This window comes from Capricornis sumatraensis, chromosome 9 (assembly GCF_032405125.1).
Source record: "Capricornis sumatraensis isolate serow.1 chromosome 9, serow.2, whole genome shotgun sequence".
Taxonomy (NCBI): Eukaryota; Metazoa; Chordata; class Mammalia; order Artiodactyla; family Bovidae; genus Capricornis; species Capricornis sumatraensis.
The window spans coordinates 62,132,310-62,151,544 of NC_091077.1; the positions used below are offsets into that span (position 1 = coordinate 62,132,310).

Sequence of the window (19,235 nt, forward strand, 5' to 3'; positions counted from 1 at the left end):
TCCTTTCCTCTTCAGGCATCGCCTTCATCCTCTTAGGCACCGCCTTCATCCTCTGAAGGCGAGGCCTGACGCCCACGCGTGAAGCGAGGGTCTAAACGAGGAACCTCTAGGGGGCGGGGCCGGGAGAGCTCTGTCCAATCCCCGGCCCCGAAATCTCAGATCCGGAGGGGGCGGGGCACATTGGGAAGTGGCCTCATTCAGCTTTGCATAGCAATGCACAGCTTTGCATAACCAATACGGGCAGGTATTTAACAGAGTCGTCGCCTCCACGAACCTGCAGTTAACCAGGCGAGGACCCACCCTTTACGATGAGTCCCCTTTTGCAGGCTCCCTTCCTGATCTCCCTGGGCTTGCTTCTTGCCGGCCCAGCGCTTCCTGCACGCATTCTCCAGAACCGGGTGAGTGCTCTCTCCTTTAGGAGGCTGCTGCCAGCATCGCTGCCGAGCTCGGGCTGTGCGGCTTAGGGTGGGATAAGGAGGTGGCCTTTCCGGTCTCTAGAATTACTTTTTTGCAGTAGAACTTCCCAAAGTCACTAATCGTGGTACTCTGAGTGGGTCCTTTTTTCTCTCCGCGTTTCAGTTGGGTTTCGGTTTCCCTGTCTGGACAGAGGGTGGACTGTAAGGCCTTGCTCTGCTCCAGACTGTTTTGGAAGGATTTATCTCACTCTCTCCTGTACTCTCCTGTCCTCTTTCCAAATGTCTGAGTAAAGTTTTGTAGAATTGCAAGACCAATTCTCTACTCCCAGGCCCAGAGACTTAGTCCCATTTACATGTCCCCTCTTTTACCCCATGAGAAGGCCTGGCACCCAACTGCTCCCCTCTGTACTTCTCTGAGGCGCTGACTGTTTTGGTGGGTGGGTGGTTCTGAGAGGCTCTTCAGGCCAGAAGGTCCAGACTTGCTCCTCTGGCAACAAAGCTGCAGCCCTGCTCCTGGGCGTGAGTCATGGAGAGGGTCCAACCTACAAATTTCCCCCTTGTCGTCTCAGTCACTGTGCCCGAGATCCTTGGGAAAGGGAAGTTCTGTCATTCTGAGAAGTAGAGAAGCCTAACTCCACGGCTTCTGCTGCACAGCTAGGGGTCAGACACTTGATATCTTTGGCAGCAAAGAGAGAGGCCCAGCCTAGGTACCCTCCCTCCAACCAGCTTGGAAATGTTTGTCAGAGCCAGGAATAGGGCGGTATAGGGGAAAGAGGAATAGGACTAGGAGACTTGGCTTCTGATCCCTCCTCTGTCTCTAATCCATGGGCGTGGCATTTGGGCTCCTTAAGCCTTGGTCTCCTCTTCTGTAAAATGGGCTTGATAACACCAGCCTGCCTTTCTCAGTGGTTGTGGATGAAGGGAAATGCTTCCCTGGATGGAAAAGCTCTTACATCTTAAACTCAGAAAGTCATAGAAGCCAGTGTGCTCAGTCTCACTCTCCCTGAGGGCAAAGAGTCTATTTTGCCAGTTGAATGGAGGAGCAAAGAGCTCTGTCTTTATTGTCCCAGAGAATTCATAGTTAGTCCCTGAGTGTAGGTTGCGAATGTTTCTCTGGGCTCCAGATCTGACCACTATGGGGTGGAATCTAGCTTAGGCTGGAACTTTCCCTGTGTCCCCGCTCTCCTGCATATCTTGGCTGTGGATGCCATCCCAGACCAGAGTGTCTTAGGTTGGCAGTTTTGGAGAGGCCATGAGACCTCAGGGAGTTAACCCATCTTACCCAGCCCCAGGGAGGATGGTGCTTATCTGAGATTCCACAGTAATGGGTACTTCTTTCCATGCTTATCTTCTATCATCTGGGTTTTCTCCGGGCTCATGTGATTTGGAACCCTGACCCTGAGACCCTGGGCCACAGGAAGTCTTGGGGTGACAGTGAGCAGTGAGTATCAGGAAACCAGACTGAGTTCCAGTTCCTCTTCTAGCATTAAGTGGGTCTCATGGCCCTAGGCTGTGGTGAGCCTTAGATAACAGGGGAGAATGTCTTGAGCCAGATTGGGCATACAATAGGTGCTTAATAGACTCTCTGATACTGTCTGATATCATTTACTATGCACATACTATGTGCTGTGTGTTGAACCATGTGCTTTTTTCCCCTAATAAGCTTATTTTAGGGAAATAATTATAGACTTGGAGAAAAGTTGCAAAGAAAGTATAGAATTCCCACATACCCCTCACTTGGTTTTCCCTGCTAACATCTTTTTACCACGGTGGGGCTTCTGCAGTGGCTCAGTGGTAAAGAAACCACCTGTCAATGCAGGAGACACAGGTTTGATCCCTGGGTCAGGAAGGTCCCCTGGAGGAGGGCATGGCAACCCATTCCAGTATTCTTGCCTGGAGAATCCCATGGACAGAGGAGCCCAGCAGGCTACAGTCCATGGGGTCATAGAGTCGGACACAACTGAAGCAATTTAGCACACGCGTACACATGTATTGGACTTCCCTGGTGGCTCAGACGGTAAAGCGTCTGCCTACAATGCGGGAGACCTGGGTTCAGTCCCTGGGTTGGGAAGATCCCTGGAGAAGGAAATGGCAACCCACTCCAGTACCATTGCCTGGAAAATCCCATGGATGGAGAAGCCTGGCGGGCTACAGTCCATGGGGTCGAAAAGAGTCAGACACGACTGAGCAGCTTCACTTTCACACAAGCGTTACCATGGTACGTTTGTCAAGACTGAGAAGCCAACAGAGGTACGTTACCACTAGCTCAACTCTTAGACTTACATTTGGATTTTACCAGTTTTCCCACTGATGTCCTCTTTTGGTTCTAGGATCTAGTCTGGGGCACCATATTGCATGTGTTGTCCAGTTGCTCCAGCCTCCTCTGGTCTGTGACAGTTTCTCAGTTGTGTGTTTTCACGGCTGTGACAGTGTTGAGGAGTTGGGACCTTGAGCATTTGTATTCTTTCTGTTTACAAATGTCTTACCGTAGTAACCCTGTGAGAAGATGTAATTATGCCCACTTATTAGATGAAAAAATAGAGCCTCAAGAAGGGTCACCTGACCCCTGTTCTCAGCTAGTAAGAGTGGCTACAGTGTGGTTTTAATCCAGGTCTGTGACTTGCATCCATATTTCTGCATCCACAGCTGTACCTTTGCCCTCTTCCTATGCTGCTTCTTCCCTTATGTTAGCCTGGGCTGGGATGACAGATATCTGGTGCCAGGTCTGCCCTTAGTGGGCACTGCTAAGGCATCATACCTCCTTTTCCTGATGAGCCTGGACTTGACTGCAGAATTCATTATGACAGAAGCCTCCAGTCAGTCATTGAGAAATCACTTTGTTAAGTCTCCCCAGGGACTGGGGTAAGGAGAAGCAGGACACTTTGGACACTTCAACCTGGAATCAATCCTCACGGTGAATCAGGCTGCCTTGGCATCTGTGAAAGCGGCTCCAGAAAATGGCCAGTCCGCCTACCCACCCTCCAGGCCAACTCTTAGTCCCAGGCATTCTTTCATTTGATATTGGCCTCCTAACTGGTCTCCCCTTACCAAACAAGACCCTCTGCAATCCATTCTCAACCATAAACCAGAGCAGGGCACTCTCCTGCAATGGCATTCCATTGCCTTTATAGGAAATCCAGCCTCCTGATGATGACCTATGAGGTCTTGCATTTATTAAACAACCCTGCCACCACTCTACCCTTATCTAGGTGCCTTGTCCATTATATCTAGCCCACTGGCCTTGTAGGGCCCAGAGCAGTTGAGTGTCTTCCCAACGCAGGGCGCATGTTCCTTTGCTCATGTTCCCTCTGCCTGAATCTTCTTTCAGTACATGCATGGCTGGCTCCTCATCTTGCAGGATTATCCCTTCTCAGCACCCTATTTAAGTGAGTCCTTTGTTACTTTTAACATGACCCTCTGTTTGTTTCATTTATGGCACCCAGAGATCACAGCGGGTAATATTTATTTACATTAGACTATAAGGTCCTCACTGCAGGGCAGGCACATCTCTAATTGTTTACCTGTATGAATAGCACTTGGCCCTGGGTCTGTGATCATTGCTCTATAAATATCTGTGGAATGAACATTGAAGGAAACATTTGTTAATACCTACCCTAAGGGGCTGTGGGGAACACAGGGATGAATCAGGCCTTTCTTAGTCATGGTCTGATGCTTCATTCCAAGGAACTGAAGCCCATTCCAAGAAGCTCAGGTAAAGGGAAGTTTATTTCAGGTATACAAGGAATCTCATGGAACTAATGGCAGGAAGCAGGGGCTGGGATGTCTAATGCTATCATTTAGGGGGCCAGCTCATGCTTTGTGTCTGGCACTGGGTTATGAGCTTTATGTATTACATGCTGTCACCCTCGCAGCACTGTCACAGGTCTGAGAGGAAAGCAGAAATGACTCCACTTAAAAGACGAGGAAACTGCGGCTCCAAAGGGGAAACTGGCCTACAGAATCACATGATATGGTGGTCAAGCTAGGGTTTCAAGCCATGTCTACTGACTAAAGCCTTGATGTACCACATGTCTCACTCTAGAAACATGTTCTTGGCTACTCTCCTGCACTTCCTATTTAGACAGGAGGCAGGGGAAGGGGTGACACTATCTGCTCTCTTTTCTACAGACCAGCAGAGCCCTTAGTTCTTGACCCTTTGACTTGGTCACGAGTCTGTGTGCTGGCTCCATCTTAAAGTTTTTGACCCCATGACCACCCAAAGCCCAAAATCCTCTGAGTGATTTTGCCTCTGTCTCACTTCCCAAATTGGAGGCAGAGAGAATCTGTCAGCCTAGTCTATGTTAGGTATTGTCTTCTGGTCCACCTACCTGTGGCTGTGTTGATGATGGAGGTTGACTTGGGGATGTGGGGATTGGCAAGTTTTCCTTCTAAGATGGGATGTGCCTGGGGGAACTACTGAAAGTCTCTCGTAGATGGCCTTCAGATGGGATGTGCATGGGGGAAATACTGAAAGTCTCTCGTAGATGGCCTTCAGGGAGCTGGGAAAAGTGCGAGTGGGCAGGCAGAGCCTGCAGGATGTGGGGAGTGTGGTCATAGACCAGGTTCCGTGGGCGTGGGGAGTCAGTGGTCTTTTGTAGTTAGACATGATGGTGGAGTCAGGAATCAGGAGACCTCTTGGGGGATGTGGAGGAGGAGGAGGATATGGCTCAGCAGACGGGAGGGGGATACTTGGGGTGTGGGACCAGGCAGGGCATGAGCAGTGAGATGGGAGTGAAAATGCACTGGTTAGGATTGGGAAGTTTTTTCACTGGGGATTGTTCATCAAGTGGCCCCCAGGGGATCTTTTCATGTGTGTCCTAGTCCCTCCCTGACTTAACTGTCCCTCCTTGAGGGTGCGGTGTTTCACGCTGTTATGTTCCCCATTGTTTTGTATTCCTGGTCCTGGACTGGGCCCGAGGTGTGACGTGAATCAGGTTCTGGGCATGGGCTGTAAAGGTGAATCCTCCAAAAACTTCCCTCTGAGAAGATGCCAAGACTAGCAGGAGAGGTGGGTGGAGCAGGGAGGTGAGGGATCAGAGAAGCTGGATATGGCTAGTCACCTATTCTGAAGTTCAGGGTCTGTGATATTGTCCTCTATAGTTCATGGCACACATTTGGGAGATTGTCTTTTAAGTCTTTTAGTAGAGTCCTGCCTACAAAATGGGTAGGACCAGAGTTATCCTAGGTTTACAGATGTGGAGTTGCAGACGAAGCTCAGAGCCAGCGGGTACCTCATCCATGGGCACATCGATAGGAACTGCTCTGTTAATTCTTCTAACCTTTTGTCAACTCTTTTCTTTCCTTGCTGCTATATGTCCTTGGCTCTCCCAGCTGGGTAGCTTTTCCTGGGATAACTGCGACGCAGGGAAGGACCCTGCGGTGATCAACAGCCTGACTCTGGAACCTGACCCCATTGCCATTCCGGGGAACTTGACCATCACTGCTGAGGCCAAGACCAGTGCTGTCCTCAGCGATCCTCTGAAGGTGAGCCCAGGGTCAGGGAGGCACTGGAAGGAAGGTGCTGTGGGCCAAGGGCAGAGCCCTGAGGCATGTACACTCAGGGAACTTAATACTTTTGGAATCCTGGAATCCCAGAGCAGCAAAAACAACATAGATTTGTTTAAATGTCCTTTCATAAGTTTGCCTTTTGTATTTTTGTTTCAGAGTAACTAGTTCATTCACGCCTGCTGTCTGTTTTGGGGGTGGATATTTGTTTTCATACAAAACAACAGAGGCTTTCTATGTATCCATGGCAATTATATATGTCATAGTCCTTTCCTCATTGCTACCTTTATACCATATGCTTATATGCCTTCAGCCTGTCCTGGTGCAGATCTATTCTGGCACCAGTTTCCACTGGACTCTTTAAAAAGTTGTCTGATTTGGAATCTGTGTCCATGAAACTGCCCTTTGACTTGGTTAATCACAGCCCCTACCTCAATGTTTCTGAGCTATTATTGAATTAGTAACATGGAGAGTGCTTTGCACAGGGCCTGGCACACATGACCAGCTCAGTACACATTCAGTCAGTTCAGTTTAGTCATTCAGTCGAGTCTGACTCTTTGCAACTGCATGGACTGCAGCAGGCCAGGCCTCCCTGTCCATCACCAACTCCTGGAGTTTACCCAAACTCATGTTCATTGAGTCAGTGATGCCATCCAACCATCTCATCCTCTGTTGTCCCCTTCTCCTCCTGTCTTCAATCTTTCCCAGCATCAGGGTCTTTTCTAGTGAGTCAGTACTTTGCATCAGGTGATCAAAGTATTGGAGTTTCAACTTCAACATCAGTCCTTCCAATGAATATTCAGGACTGATTTCCTTTAGGATGGACTGGTTGGATCTCTTTGCAGTCTAAGGGACTCTCAAGAATCTTCTCCAACACCACTGTTCAAAAGCATCAATTCTTCACCTTTCAGCTTTCTTTATAGTCCAAATCTCACATCCATACATGATTACTGGAAAAACCATAGCCTTGACTAGACAGACCTTTGTTGGCAAAATAATGTCTCTGCTTTTTAATATACTGTCTAGGTTGGTCATAACTTTTCTTCCAAGGAGTGAAGTGAAGTGAAGTCACTGTCATGTCCGACTCTCTGCGACCCCCATGGACGGTAGCCTGCCAGGCTCCTCCATCCATTGGATTTTCCAGTCAAGAATACTGGAGTGGGTTGCCATTTCCTTCTGCAGAGGATCTTCCTGACCCAGGGATTGAACTAGGGTCTCCTGCGTTATAGGTAGACTCCTTAACATCTGAGCCACCAGGGATGTCCCGGTGGCTCCTTACTTCCAAGGAGTAAGCGTCTTTTAATTTCATGGCTGCAGTCACCATCTGCAGTGATTTTGGAGCCCAAGTCTGTCACTGTTTCCATTGCTTCCCCATCTATTTGCCGTGAATTGATGGGACCGGATGCAATGATCTTCGTTTTCTGAATGGTGAGCTAAATTTAAGCCAACTTTTTCACTCTCTTCTTTCACTGTCATCAAGAGGCTCTTGAGTTCTTCTTCACTTTCTGCCATAAGTGTGGTGTCATCTGCATATCTGAGGTTATTGATATTTCTCCCAGCAATCTTGATTCCAGCTTGTGCTTCTTCCAGCCCAGCGTTTCTCATGATGTACTCTGCATATAAGTTAAATAAGGAGGGTGACAATATACAGCCTTGATGTACTCCTTTTCCTATTTGGAACCAGTCTGTTGTTCCATGTCCAGTTCTAACTGTTGCTTCCTGACCTGCATACAGATTTCTCAAGAGGCAGGTCAGGTGGTCTGGTATTCCCATCTTGTTAAGAATTTTCCACAGTTTATTGTGATCCACACAGTCAAAGGTTTTGGCGTAGTCAATAAAGCAGAAATAGATGTTTTTCTGAAACTCTCTTGCTTTTTCAAAGATCTGATGTGTGTTGGCAATTTGATCTCTGGTTCCTCTGGCTTTTCTAAATCCAGCTTGAACATCTGGAATTTCATAGTTCACATACTGTTGAAGCCTGGCTTGGAGAATTTTGAGCATTACTTTGCTAGCGTATGAGAGGAATGCGATTGTGTGATAGTTTCAACATTCTTTGGCATTGCCTTTCTTTGGGACTGGAATGAAAACTGACTTTTTCCAGTCCTGTGCCATCGTGGTTATCTGGGTCAATAAAATCTTTTTTGTATAGTTCCTCTTTGTATTCTTGCCACCTCTTCTGAATATCTTCTGGTTTTGTTAGGTCCATTCCATTTCTGTTGTTTATCGTGCCTATCTTTGCATGAAATGGTCCCTTGATATCTCTAATTTTCTTGAAGAGATTTTCTAGTCTTTCCCATTCAATTTTTTTCCTGTTTCTTTGCACTGATCACTGAGGAAGGCTTTCTTATCTCTCTTTGCTCTTCATTGGAACTCTGCAATCAGATGGATACATATTTCCTTTCTCCTTTGCCTTTCACTTCTCTTCTTTTCTCAGCTATGTGTAAGGCCTCCTCAGACAACCATTTTGCTTTTTTCATTTCTTTTTTTTTGAGGATGGTTTTGATTACTGCCTCCTGTACAATGTTGCTAACCTCCATCCATAGTTCTTCAGGCACTCTGTTAAATCTAATCCCTTGAATCTATTTGTCACTTCCACTGTATAATCATAAGGGATTTAATGGGCCTAGTGATTTTCTCTATGTTTTTCAATTTAAGCCTGAATTTTGTAATAACGAGTTCATGGTCTGAGCCACAGTCAGTTCCTGGTCTTGTTTTTGCTGACTGTAATAGAGCAGTCCAGTGGTCATGTATGGTTGTGACAGTTGGACTGTGAAGAAAGCTGAGCACCAAAGAATTGACGCTTTTGAACTGTGGTGTTGGAGAAGACTCTTGAGAGTCCCTTGGACAGCAAGGAGGTCCAACCAGTCCATCCTAAAGGAGATCAGTCCTGGGTGTTCATTGGAAGGACTGATGCTAAAGCTGAAACTCCAGTACTTTGGCCACCTCATGAGAAGAGTTGACTCATTGGAAAAGACTCTGATGCTGGGAGAGATTGGGAGCAGAAGGATAAGGGGACGACAGAGGATGAGATGGCTGGATGGCATCACTGACTCGATGGACGTGAGTCTGAGTGAACTCCGGGAGTTGGTGATGGCCAGGGAGGCCTGGCGTGCTGCGATTCATGGGGTCTCAAAGAGTCGGACACGACTGAGGGACTGAACTGAACCAAACTGAATAGAGCTTCTCCATCTTCGGCTACAAAGAATATAATCAGTATAATAAACCTATAATAAGTTGAAAATATCATAAGTCAAAAATGCATTTAATACACCCAACTATGTAACATCAGAGCTTAGCTTCGCCTACCTTAGCCATTCTTGGAACATGCATATTAGCCTATGGTTAGGCAAAGTCATCTAATACCAAGTCTATTTTATGATATCGTATTGCATATCTCATTCACCAACTCAATGGACATGAGTTTGGGTAAACAATGGGAGTTGGTGATGGGCAGGGAGGCCTGGTGTGCTGCAGTCCATGGGGTCAAGAGTCAGACATGACTGAGCAGCTGAACTGAACTGAATGGATGGCATATCTCATATAATTTATTGAATACTGTACTGAAACGAAAGCCAGAATGGTTGTCTAGGTGCAGAATGGTTTAAATACATCAGCTTTTATGATCTCATGGCTGACTGGGAGCTGTGACTTCCTGCCACTACTGAGCATCACAAGAAGAGAAAATAGTACTGTATATTGCTAGCCCTGAAAATGATCAAATTCCAAAACGGGAAGTACAGTTCCTACTGAATGTGTATTGCTTCTGCACATCGTAAAGTCAAAAAACTTTAAGTTGAGCCATGGTAAGTCTGTACTTTATTACCAGTCATAAATTTGGGCCATTGAACTTTTAAAAATTGGACTCAGATTCCCACTGTCCTTTCCCTTCCTCCTACGTTTCTCTTATATAATGTATATGCTTCTGATTTGGTTCCTTTATCTTTGCATAGGGTATATGCATCAGTTCAGTTCAGTTCAGTCACTCAGTCATGTCCAACTCTTTGCGACCCCATGAATCTCAGCATGCCAGGCCTCCCTGTTCATCACCATCTTCCGGAGCTCACTCAGACTCACGTCCATCAAGTCCGTGATGCCATCCAGCCATCTCATCCTCGGTCATCCCCTTCTCCTCCTGCCCCCAATCCCTCCCAGCATCAGAGTCTTTTCCAATGAGTCAACTCTTCTCATGAGGTGGCCAAAGTACTGGAGCCTCAGCTTTAGCATCATTCCTTCTAAAGAAATCCCAGGGCTGATCTCCTTCAGAATGGACTGGTTGGATCTCTTCGCAGTCCAAGGGACTCTCAAGAGTCTTCTCCAACACCACAGTTCAAAAGCATCAATTCTTCGGCGCTCAGCCTTCTTCACAGTCCAACTCTCACATCCATACATGACCACAGGAAAAACCATAGCCTTGACTAGATGAACCTTAGTCAGCAAAGTAATGTCTCTGCTTTTGAATATACTATCTAGGTTGGTCATAACTTTTCTTCCAAGGAGTAAGCGTCTTTTAATTTCATGGCTGCAGTCATCATCTGCAGTGATTTTGGAGCCCCCCAAAATAGAAGAGTCCGAAATGCAGTACTTGGATGCAATCTCAAAAACGACAGAATGATCTCGGTTCGTCTCCAAGGCAAACCATTCAATATCACAGTTATCCAAGTCTATGCCCCAACCAGTAACGCTGAAGAAGCTGAAGTTGAACGGTTTTATGAAAACCTACAAGACCTTTTAGAACTAACACCCAAAAAAGATGTCCTTTTCATTATAGGGGACCGGAATGCAAAAGTAGGAAGTCAAGAAACACCCGGAGTAACAGGCAAATTTGGCCTTGGAATGTGGAATGAAGCAGGGCAAAGAGTAATAGAGTTTTGCCAAGAAAATGCACTGGTCATAGCAAACACCCTCTTCCAACAATACAAGAGAAGACTCTACGCATGGACATCACCAGATGGTCAACACCAAAATCAGATTGATTATATTCTATGCAGCCAAAGATGGAGAAGCTCTATACAGTCAACAAAAACAAGATCAGGAGCTGACTGTGGCTCAGATCATGAACTCCTTATTGCCAAATTCAGACTTACATTGAAGAAAGTAGGGAAAACCGCTAGACCATTCAGGAATGACCTAAATCAAATCCCTTATGATTATACAGTGGAAATGAGAAATAGATTTAAGGGACTAGATCTGGTAGATAGAGTGCCTGATGAACTATGGAATGAGGTTCGTGACATTGTACAGGAGACAGGGATCAAGACCATCCCCATGGAAAAGAAATGCAAAAAAGCAAAATGGCTGTCTGAGGAGGCCTTACAAATAGCTGTGAAAAGAAGAGAGGTGAAAAGCAAAGGAGAAAAGGAAAAATATAAGCATCTGAATGCAGAGTTCCAAAGAATAGCAAGAAGAGATAAGAAAGCCTTCTTCAGCAATCAATGCAAAGAAATAGAGGCAAACAGCAGAATGGGAAAAGACTAGAGATCTCTTCAAGAAAATTAGAGATACCAAGGGAACATTTCATGCAAAGATGGGCTCGATAAAGGGTATATGCATACTCCTTATTAAATGAAAGCTTCTCAGTACTTTTGTTGGAGAAAAGGTGATAGGCCTCCTTTTACAGATAAGGGACACTGAGGCTCAGAGAAGGATGTAACTTGCCCCAGGTCAAGGCTGGTGTCCTTATCTAATGTTTCCTGTTCCTGAACTCTTTCTGGCAGGGAAGTAGAATTAGTGTTTGAAGTTTAGCAGGGGAGTACCCCAGGACTTTCCTTTTATCAGCAAAAACCCTGCCTAGTAGAGCTGCCCAGACTCAAGTACCTTATAAGCCTGAAGGGCTCTTAAGGTCAATGACTTCCCTCCTTGTTACTGGGACCCAAAGAAGAGTGACTGGTTCAGGCTCTGCAGCCTACTAGTGGTAGGAGAGACACTTCCTCCTTGTCCTTGCTGAAGTAAAATTTCTTTAGTCAAAAGTTCCATTTGGAACCTGGATGAATTTGATGCCAACTGCTAGTCAAAGCTTTGGTTTTTCCAGTAATCATGTATGGATGTGAGAGTTGGACTATAAAGAAAGCTGAGCTCTGAAGAATTGATGCTTTTCAACTGTGGTATTGGAGAAGACTCTTGAGAGTCCCTTGGCCTGCAAGGAGATCCAACCAGTCCATCCTCAAGAAATCAGTCCTGAATATTCATTGAAAGGACTGATGTTGAAGTTGAAACTCCAATACTTTGGCCACCTGATGTGACGAACTGACTCACTAGAAAAGACCCTGATGCTGGGAAAGATTGAAGGCGGGAGGAGAAGGGGATGACAGAGGATGAGATGGTTGGATGGCATCACTGACTTGATGGACATGAGTTTGAGTAAGCTCCAGGAGTTGGTGATGGACAGGGAAAACTGGCGCGCTGCAGTCCATGGGGTCGCAAAGAGTCAGACACAGCTAAGCGACTGAACTGACTGATTGCAGTTTTTAAAAGTCGGATGCCCCAGATTCTGTGAGCCATGGGCAAGACTGGAGTCTGTCCAGGAATGCCTTTTTCATTTGATGTGTTCCACAGGGTTTGGCATAACTTAGAACTCCCTTCTTTGAGCTCTCAAGTTCCAGGGTCTGGGACCTTGGTTTCCCCGTCCTCAGGAGTGGTAAATGCCACCATGTTTGGCATGTACCTATTTCAGCTTTCAGACACGTGGTGTTTAGGCCTGATGGGTTAGCTTTCTTCTCTCTCTGAAGTCTTGTACCTGCAGTGCCTCTGCCTGAGCCCTGTGTTGAGGTGTAAGTGCCTCTCCCCAGTCTCATCAAGCGGCCCCCCTTCAAGTCAGTGCCTCTCTACCTACAGCTACTATCCCTGAGCTAGAAGAGACCAAGAGAGAAGTCATTGTTTTCAACTTGCAAGACACTTTACTCTTAGGATGTCATATCTGGTAGGTCTCTTCAAGATCATGACCTCCAAATATTCCATGGTCAAAATGGAGGAGAGTCCTGAGAGGGGAAGGGACTTGCCCAAGCCCCCTGGTGGGTACGGAGATCCTGATTCCATTATCTGCCAATGCCTCTGTCTGTCCTGTGTTGCCAGGTCCTGTGATACAGGGGTTTATTTAGGTTGAGCTGTGGAGGTGCTAAGGAAGTCCTGGACTAGAGGGATTGATGGTTCCCTTGTTACTCAGCCTTGCTTGCTCTTTTTTTTGGCCACGCTGGGTGTCTTGCAAGATCTTAGTTCCCCAACCAGGGACTGAATCTGGTGCATGGCTGGAAAGCACCAAGTCCTAACCACTGGACCATCAGGGAACTCTCCTTGCATTCTCTTCTGAGCCATATGAGCAGGCAGACTGAGAGCAAGGACTGGAAAATCAGTCATGGTTTGTAATCCCCCAATAGCAGTAGCAGGCTTGGCTATTGCTTAAGTTCCAGGCGCCCCTACCTAGTACTTCCTGTGCTATGCTGGTCCTGGCTGGGGGACACCTAGCACCTGGTAGATGCAGCCCCACAGGCTTCCACTCCTGTTGGAGGAGCCCAGGCAGGACTTGGTCCCTGGTAGTCCCCTTAGCTGGGTGTTCTTGTTCAGGGCAGAACTGACTTAACCATTTTCATTGGGATGTTGGCAAAACCAGGAATGGCACTGGCTAAGAGAAGTCCCATAGGAAGGAATGTTTGGATTTCAGGCAGTGTGCTATTTGACAGGCATTGTGTCACTCATTGGGACCTTGTGAGAGGCTGACACTCTATGAAGATCCCATTTTGGAGATGAGAAAATGGAGACAGAAGAAATTCCCCAAGGGTACCATACTAGGGCTTCCCTGGTGGCTCAGATGGTAAAGAATCCACCTGCAATATGGAAGACCTGGGTTTGATCCCTGGGTTGGGAAGGTCCCCTGGAGGAGGGCAAGGAAACCCACCCCAGTATTCTTGCCTGGAGAATCCCATGGACAGAGAATCCCATGGACCGAGGGGCCTGGTGGACTACAGTCCATAGGGTCGCAAAGAGTCGGACACGACTGAGCGACTAAGCACTCACCACACTAGGAAGTGGCTGAAGTGGCATTCACTTGCAAGCCCTTGGCTCTTCTAGGCAAAGGGTTCATTGAAGCAGGCTTGGCAGGAGAGGAGAGAGCTGGGCTGGGAGGAGGCTGTGTGTGACTGGGGGTGGGGGTAATATGTGGGGCAGCAGAGTGGGAGGAGGCACATTTGAGTCTGTCCACTCAGGATACACGGGGCGCGGACTGCTCTGTCCTGGACCTGGGCCCTGACATGTGGGTAGTAGGAATGCTGAGTCCAGAGCCTGCAGAGCCAGCCTGAGCCCTGGAGGCTCAAGGGGAATAAATGCCTGTCCAGGACTTGCCTCTTCGAAATGGAACTACTAGATGAAGTGAGCCTGGAGGCTGGGATTTGTAGAATGCTGTGATGTTACAACTGCAAGTGATTTCCTGCTGTTAACACCCACAGAGAATCAGACTTCTGCCCTTTGCCAACAGTTTACTCTGATATCCCGGGGGGATGCGAGAACATGGTCCCTAAGGGACAACTCATTTGGTTCGTAGGCAGCTAATACTTAGTGAATGCTTAGCCCATGCCAGGCACAACTGGTCAGCCCCAGCCTCCAGAAGGGGAGCAGAATCATGGCCGTGTGGAGGTGTATAGCACTCAGAAGTCTCCTCGCCCAGCTTCTCTCTGGGTGCAGGAAGTCCTCCAGCTTCCTTAACTGGGTCTAGGACCCCACCTCTTCCTGAAGTAGTTCCATCCCTTGTGACCTCACTAAGATTGTTAAGATCTTCCTCATACCAACCCCTAAAGTGATCTCCCTGTAAATTCTTATTATTTTCAATTCTGTCTTCTATGGCTACATGGAGGAAATAGGATCCAGGAATAGCAAATAGGTTTCATCTTGGTAAGCAACTCCATTCAGCTGGTGGTAGCTGCCTGAGGTCCTAGGAAGGAACAGGTTCTGAAGCCAAGACTGGGCTCAGAAGGGAAGTCTAGAAGCAATGCCATAGTTAGCCAATTAGCAGTTACATGACAAGTGCATTTTGCCTTCAACCAATGGATAGTAAATGCCTAAAGAATGCTAAGACAGTGTGTTCAGTGCAGGGGGAAAACAAAGTCACATTTGATTATTAATGGTCTGCTGTGGGCACAGGAAAGGATAATACTGGGGCAGGCTCCACAATATTGTCATTTCTGGATCAGAGTATTGCCAAGATCCCATCCAATTAAAAACTCTGTGTTAAAAGAAAATGCTGACCTTTGAAAGAGGCAGAGGAACTGGTTCATCTGCCTTGGAATTGTACATTTTCTGCAACTCTCTCACCAGGTGGAATTAACTGTGGAGAAGCACATAGCCGGCTTCTGGGTCAAAATCCCATGTGTGGACAACATTGGTAGCTGCACCTATGACAACTTCTGTAATATACTTGAAATGTTAATTCCCATTGAGGAACCCTGCCCGGAACCACTGCACACCTATGGGCTTCCCTGTCACTGTCCCTTCAAAGAAGTAAGTACAGGGAGGGGAGAGCATTTCCCTGTGACTGGAGTAGAGACGTGGCATTGGGAGACATTCTCTTGCAGACCTGGACATCTGTGGGTGTAAATTGACCTGATCTCTCCTGAATCACTTACCTTTAGGGGGCCTCGGTTTATCCATCTGTGAAATGGGAAACTTGATGCTCGATCTGACCTCCAGTGCCCTTCTGCTATTACATTCCATGCTCTACATGACTCTTAGGAGAGTGGGAAGAGGGGCAGTTCGAAGCTGCAAACTTAAAGGTCACTCCAGGAGAGAGTCCCGTCTGTAGGCTCCCACTGACCTGCAGTCCATTGGCTTTCCCACAGGGCACCTACTCACTGCCCAAGTCTGACTTCATGCTGCCCGACCTGGAGTTGCCCAGCTGGCTCAGCACGGGGAACTACCGCCTGCAGACCATCCTGAGCAACAACGAGAAGCGGCTGGCTTGTGTCAATATCTCCGCCTCCCTTAAAGGCAAATAAGATGGCACCTGCCACTGCAGAATGAAGAGGGTGTGAGGAAGGCATCCTCTTCCTCTGTCTTACGTTGGCTAAGGCCAGATTCTACTCTCTGTCCTTTCTCAAGCCCTTTTCTACAATGATGATGTTCCCCTGCTGAAAGTCATCTTATGCCACCTACAGAGGTTTTAACTGTGGGCCAGCAGCCCTAACCTAAGGGAGGATGAGCCTGGTGGTTTTTGACAGCCCAGGACACCTACTGGGGTGGCTGTTGCACTTTCAGCCTCACCCTCATATGGCTTTCTCTCTAAAATCTTAACTCATTTTCTAAGGAAGCTAACATGTTTTATGACACCCACATTCAGAGTGACCTAATCTTGGTCTCCTGAAGTACCTTTATGATTTTTCTCATTGATTTTTTTATGTGTGTCACTGACCTAAAAGCAGAATGAAAGTACTAACAGTTTTCATTTTACTCCCACTCCCTCTTACAAGGAAGGGTCTGAAGGAGTTGATCTAAATCTATGCCTCTGTTAACTTGTATAACTTAGTGTTCTTTTTCTAGACTTGCCCAGTTAACAGTGGGGCATAGCGTATCCTGGAGAGGCAGAGGCAGGGCATGTGGGAGAACAACTGAGAATGCTCTGTGTATTTCAGGTAGTCTGCAAATTCAGGTGCTTTCAGGGCAAAGCGCGGGCCATCCGTGAGTGACGAGGGCCACGAGAAGCATGTTGTTTCCAGGCATATCTTGCCTTTGTACAACAGCACTGATCTAAGGCAGCTGCTGCCCCATCTCGAGCTGGGGCCCTAATCAGGGATATGGAGTCTAGGCTGAGTTAGAAAGGGTACTTTCAGTCTGTACGGGCAGTTGCTGTCCAGTAATTGCCAGTGAATTCCACAGGAGACTGTGGGCCCAGCATTATGAAATATTCTCAACATTTTTCCCCTCAAGAGGCCAGAAATCCAGACTTTTATATGAAATCCATTTTTAAATACTGACAGTGAATTATTTTTTTAAAAAACACTGCACAGGCAGAAGGGGCCAAACAGACTTGTCAGTAGGGAAATCTGGCTCATGGGAGGCCAGTTCGTGGCCTTGGATGTAAGAACACACATGCCTTGTCCTTTTAACCTTGAGACAACTCCAGCACCGTTCCTCCTTCTGTGGGGCCGAATCCACAGTGCCTGACCCGGTAGGCTCCTCCAATGCTGGGGGAGTGAGGTGGCCGCAGAGCTGAGAGATCAGGGCCTCCTGCCCTGGCCCAGAGTGTTGTCAGGGTGAGGGAGGCAGCTGAAGAGGTGGCCCCCCCCAGCAGCCATTCTGTGGAGCAGGGATCCATGATGAGAGGGGGACTCATATCAGGTGCCTGGGTTTATTCATCATCCTGTCCTCCTGTGACCAGCCTCAGGTTCGGGGCTCACACGAAGCCTGGAATGGTAATAAATCTTTTTGACTTGCTGAGAATTCCTCCTTTGTTGTGGCTGCATATTTTTTCCCACTGATCACATCTCAGGGTTTCCAGAGCTCGTTTACTGGGTTGCTCCTGCTGGAAGAGTTCACAGCAGCGGGACGAGGGCTGAAGCAATGCCAGGGACTGACTCTTCTGTTCCTGTCTCGTGTGCTGCTTGGTATCTCTGCTTCATTCTGTCCAGCACCATCAGCTTCCTTGTTTGTTTTTGACCTCCCCCCTCACAGTATGGCTTCTCCAGCCTTTATTTCCTCTCCTGACTCTTTGGGCATTATTCTCACAGACATATTTTAGTTCCCATCCTTGCATGGAAGGACGTTCAGTTGTTTGGTTAGTCTTTGTGTTTGCTGTGCTTTCGGCCCAGATGCTCCTCCGTCTTGTTGAGGGGTGGAGAATGGTGAGGATCTCAAATCAGAGAGCAAAGTGAACTTTTTAACAAATGGTACTGAGCCAAATGGAAAGCCATTTGGAAAAAAGTTGAAATTGGATCCATACTTAATGCCATAGGAAAGAATAAACTTCAAATGAGTCCAGGGTCTAAGTATTAAAAATGAAGCCATACAAATACTAAAAAGAAACATGGGTAAAATGTCCAGAGAAAATAAATACTGATAAAGTTGACTGCATAAGAAATAATGTGCTTGGCAAAAGACACAGTCAAAAGACTGGAAGAAAATATTTATAGCACAATCATAGACAAAAGGTTAATAATATTCCTACTATAAAGAATGAAGTATCAAGGGATCAAAAACCTGATAGGAAAACTGGGAAAATAAATGAACAGATAAACACTCACATAAAGATATAAAAATGACCCTTAAACATAATAAGATATAGAAACTCACTTCAAAATCAGAAAAATGTACATTGAAACAATATTAACATAACATTTGTCAATTTCTTGGGTTGGTAAGAAAATAACCACACTACCACAAACCACTAGGCAAGGCTGTGTGGAAAAAGGTCCCCTCAAAATAGCTGGTAGGAATACAGACTGGTTCAGTCCTTCAAGAGGGGAATTTGTCAGTGTTACTGATCATGTAGGCTTCCCTGGTGGTTCAGAAGGTAAAGAACCTGCCTGCAATGCAGGAAACCAGGTTCAATCGCTGGGTCAGGAAAATCCCCTGGAGAAGGGAATGGTAACCCACTCCAGTATTCTTGCCTGCAGAATCCCATGAACAGAGGAGCATGATGGGCTACAGTCCAAGGGTTGCAAAGGGTTGGACACGACTGAGTGACTAAACACACACACACTGTTCATGTAGGAAAAATATACATGTGTCTGCTCATATGTACATAAGGAAAAATGAGCTGGAAACTAATGAACTGGTTATTTACAGAGAGTGGAAAAATGAGGGAAATGATAACAGGGTATAAAGGATGAAGAGGATGGGATGCTTCTGAGTATATCATGTTGTATATCTGACCCTTAGAACCATAATAATATTTCTGAGTCCCAAATCATAAATCAAGCAGGAGATAAGGGAAATTCAACATGGAATATAAACAGTAACAAAATATATTTCAAATAAATAATACAACAACACTGAAGTGGGTGGGAAAACAAAGTTCCAGTATTTTGATGGCGCACTGTAAAGCAACAGAAAAAAGGAACTGCACACAAATACTGTATATACTGTAGTTTGTTTTTCACAGGAATAGCGTTAGCAATTCTAAAAGTATTTCCTGTGTATATTAGGACTGAAAAAATAAATGTGGATAATGAGAGCGTGGAGGCATACTGAAAGGACACAGGAACCAACTGGAGGGAGCTCTCAGTGGCCAAGTCTTGGACAACTTGAGCAAAAAAATAAATAATGACAGTAATAGGTTATAATCCTTTGAATGAAAACAAACATCCATGAGTCTGTACACAACAGAATCTCAACTAA

General features: G+C 46.5%; 1 protein-coding gene across 1 annotated transcript; it reads left to right on the top strand.

Annotated features, from left to right (window-relative positions):
* Positions 1-205: 205 nt before the first annotated feature.
* GM2A (ganglioside GM2 activator) lies at positions 206-17,318 on the top strand. Its single transcript, XM_068980437.1, has 4 exons — positions 206-398; positions 5,748-5,900; positions 15,222-15,404; positions 15,743-17,318. Exons 1-4 carry the CDS (start codon positions 309-311, stop codon positions 15,896-15,898), a joined length of 582 nt encoding a protein of 193 aa, XP_068836538.1. The 5' UTR covers positions 206-308; the 3' UTR covers positions 15,899-17,318.
* Positions 17,319-19,235: the final 1,917 nt, after the last annotated feature.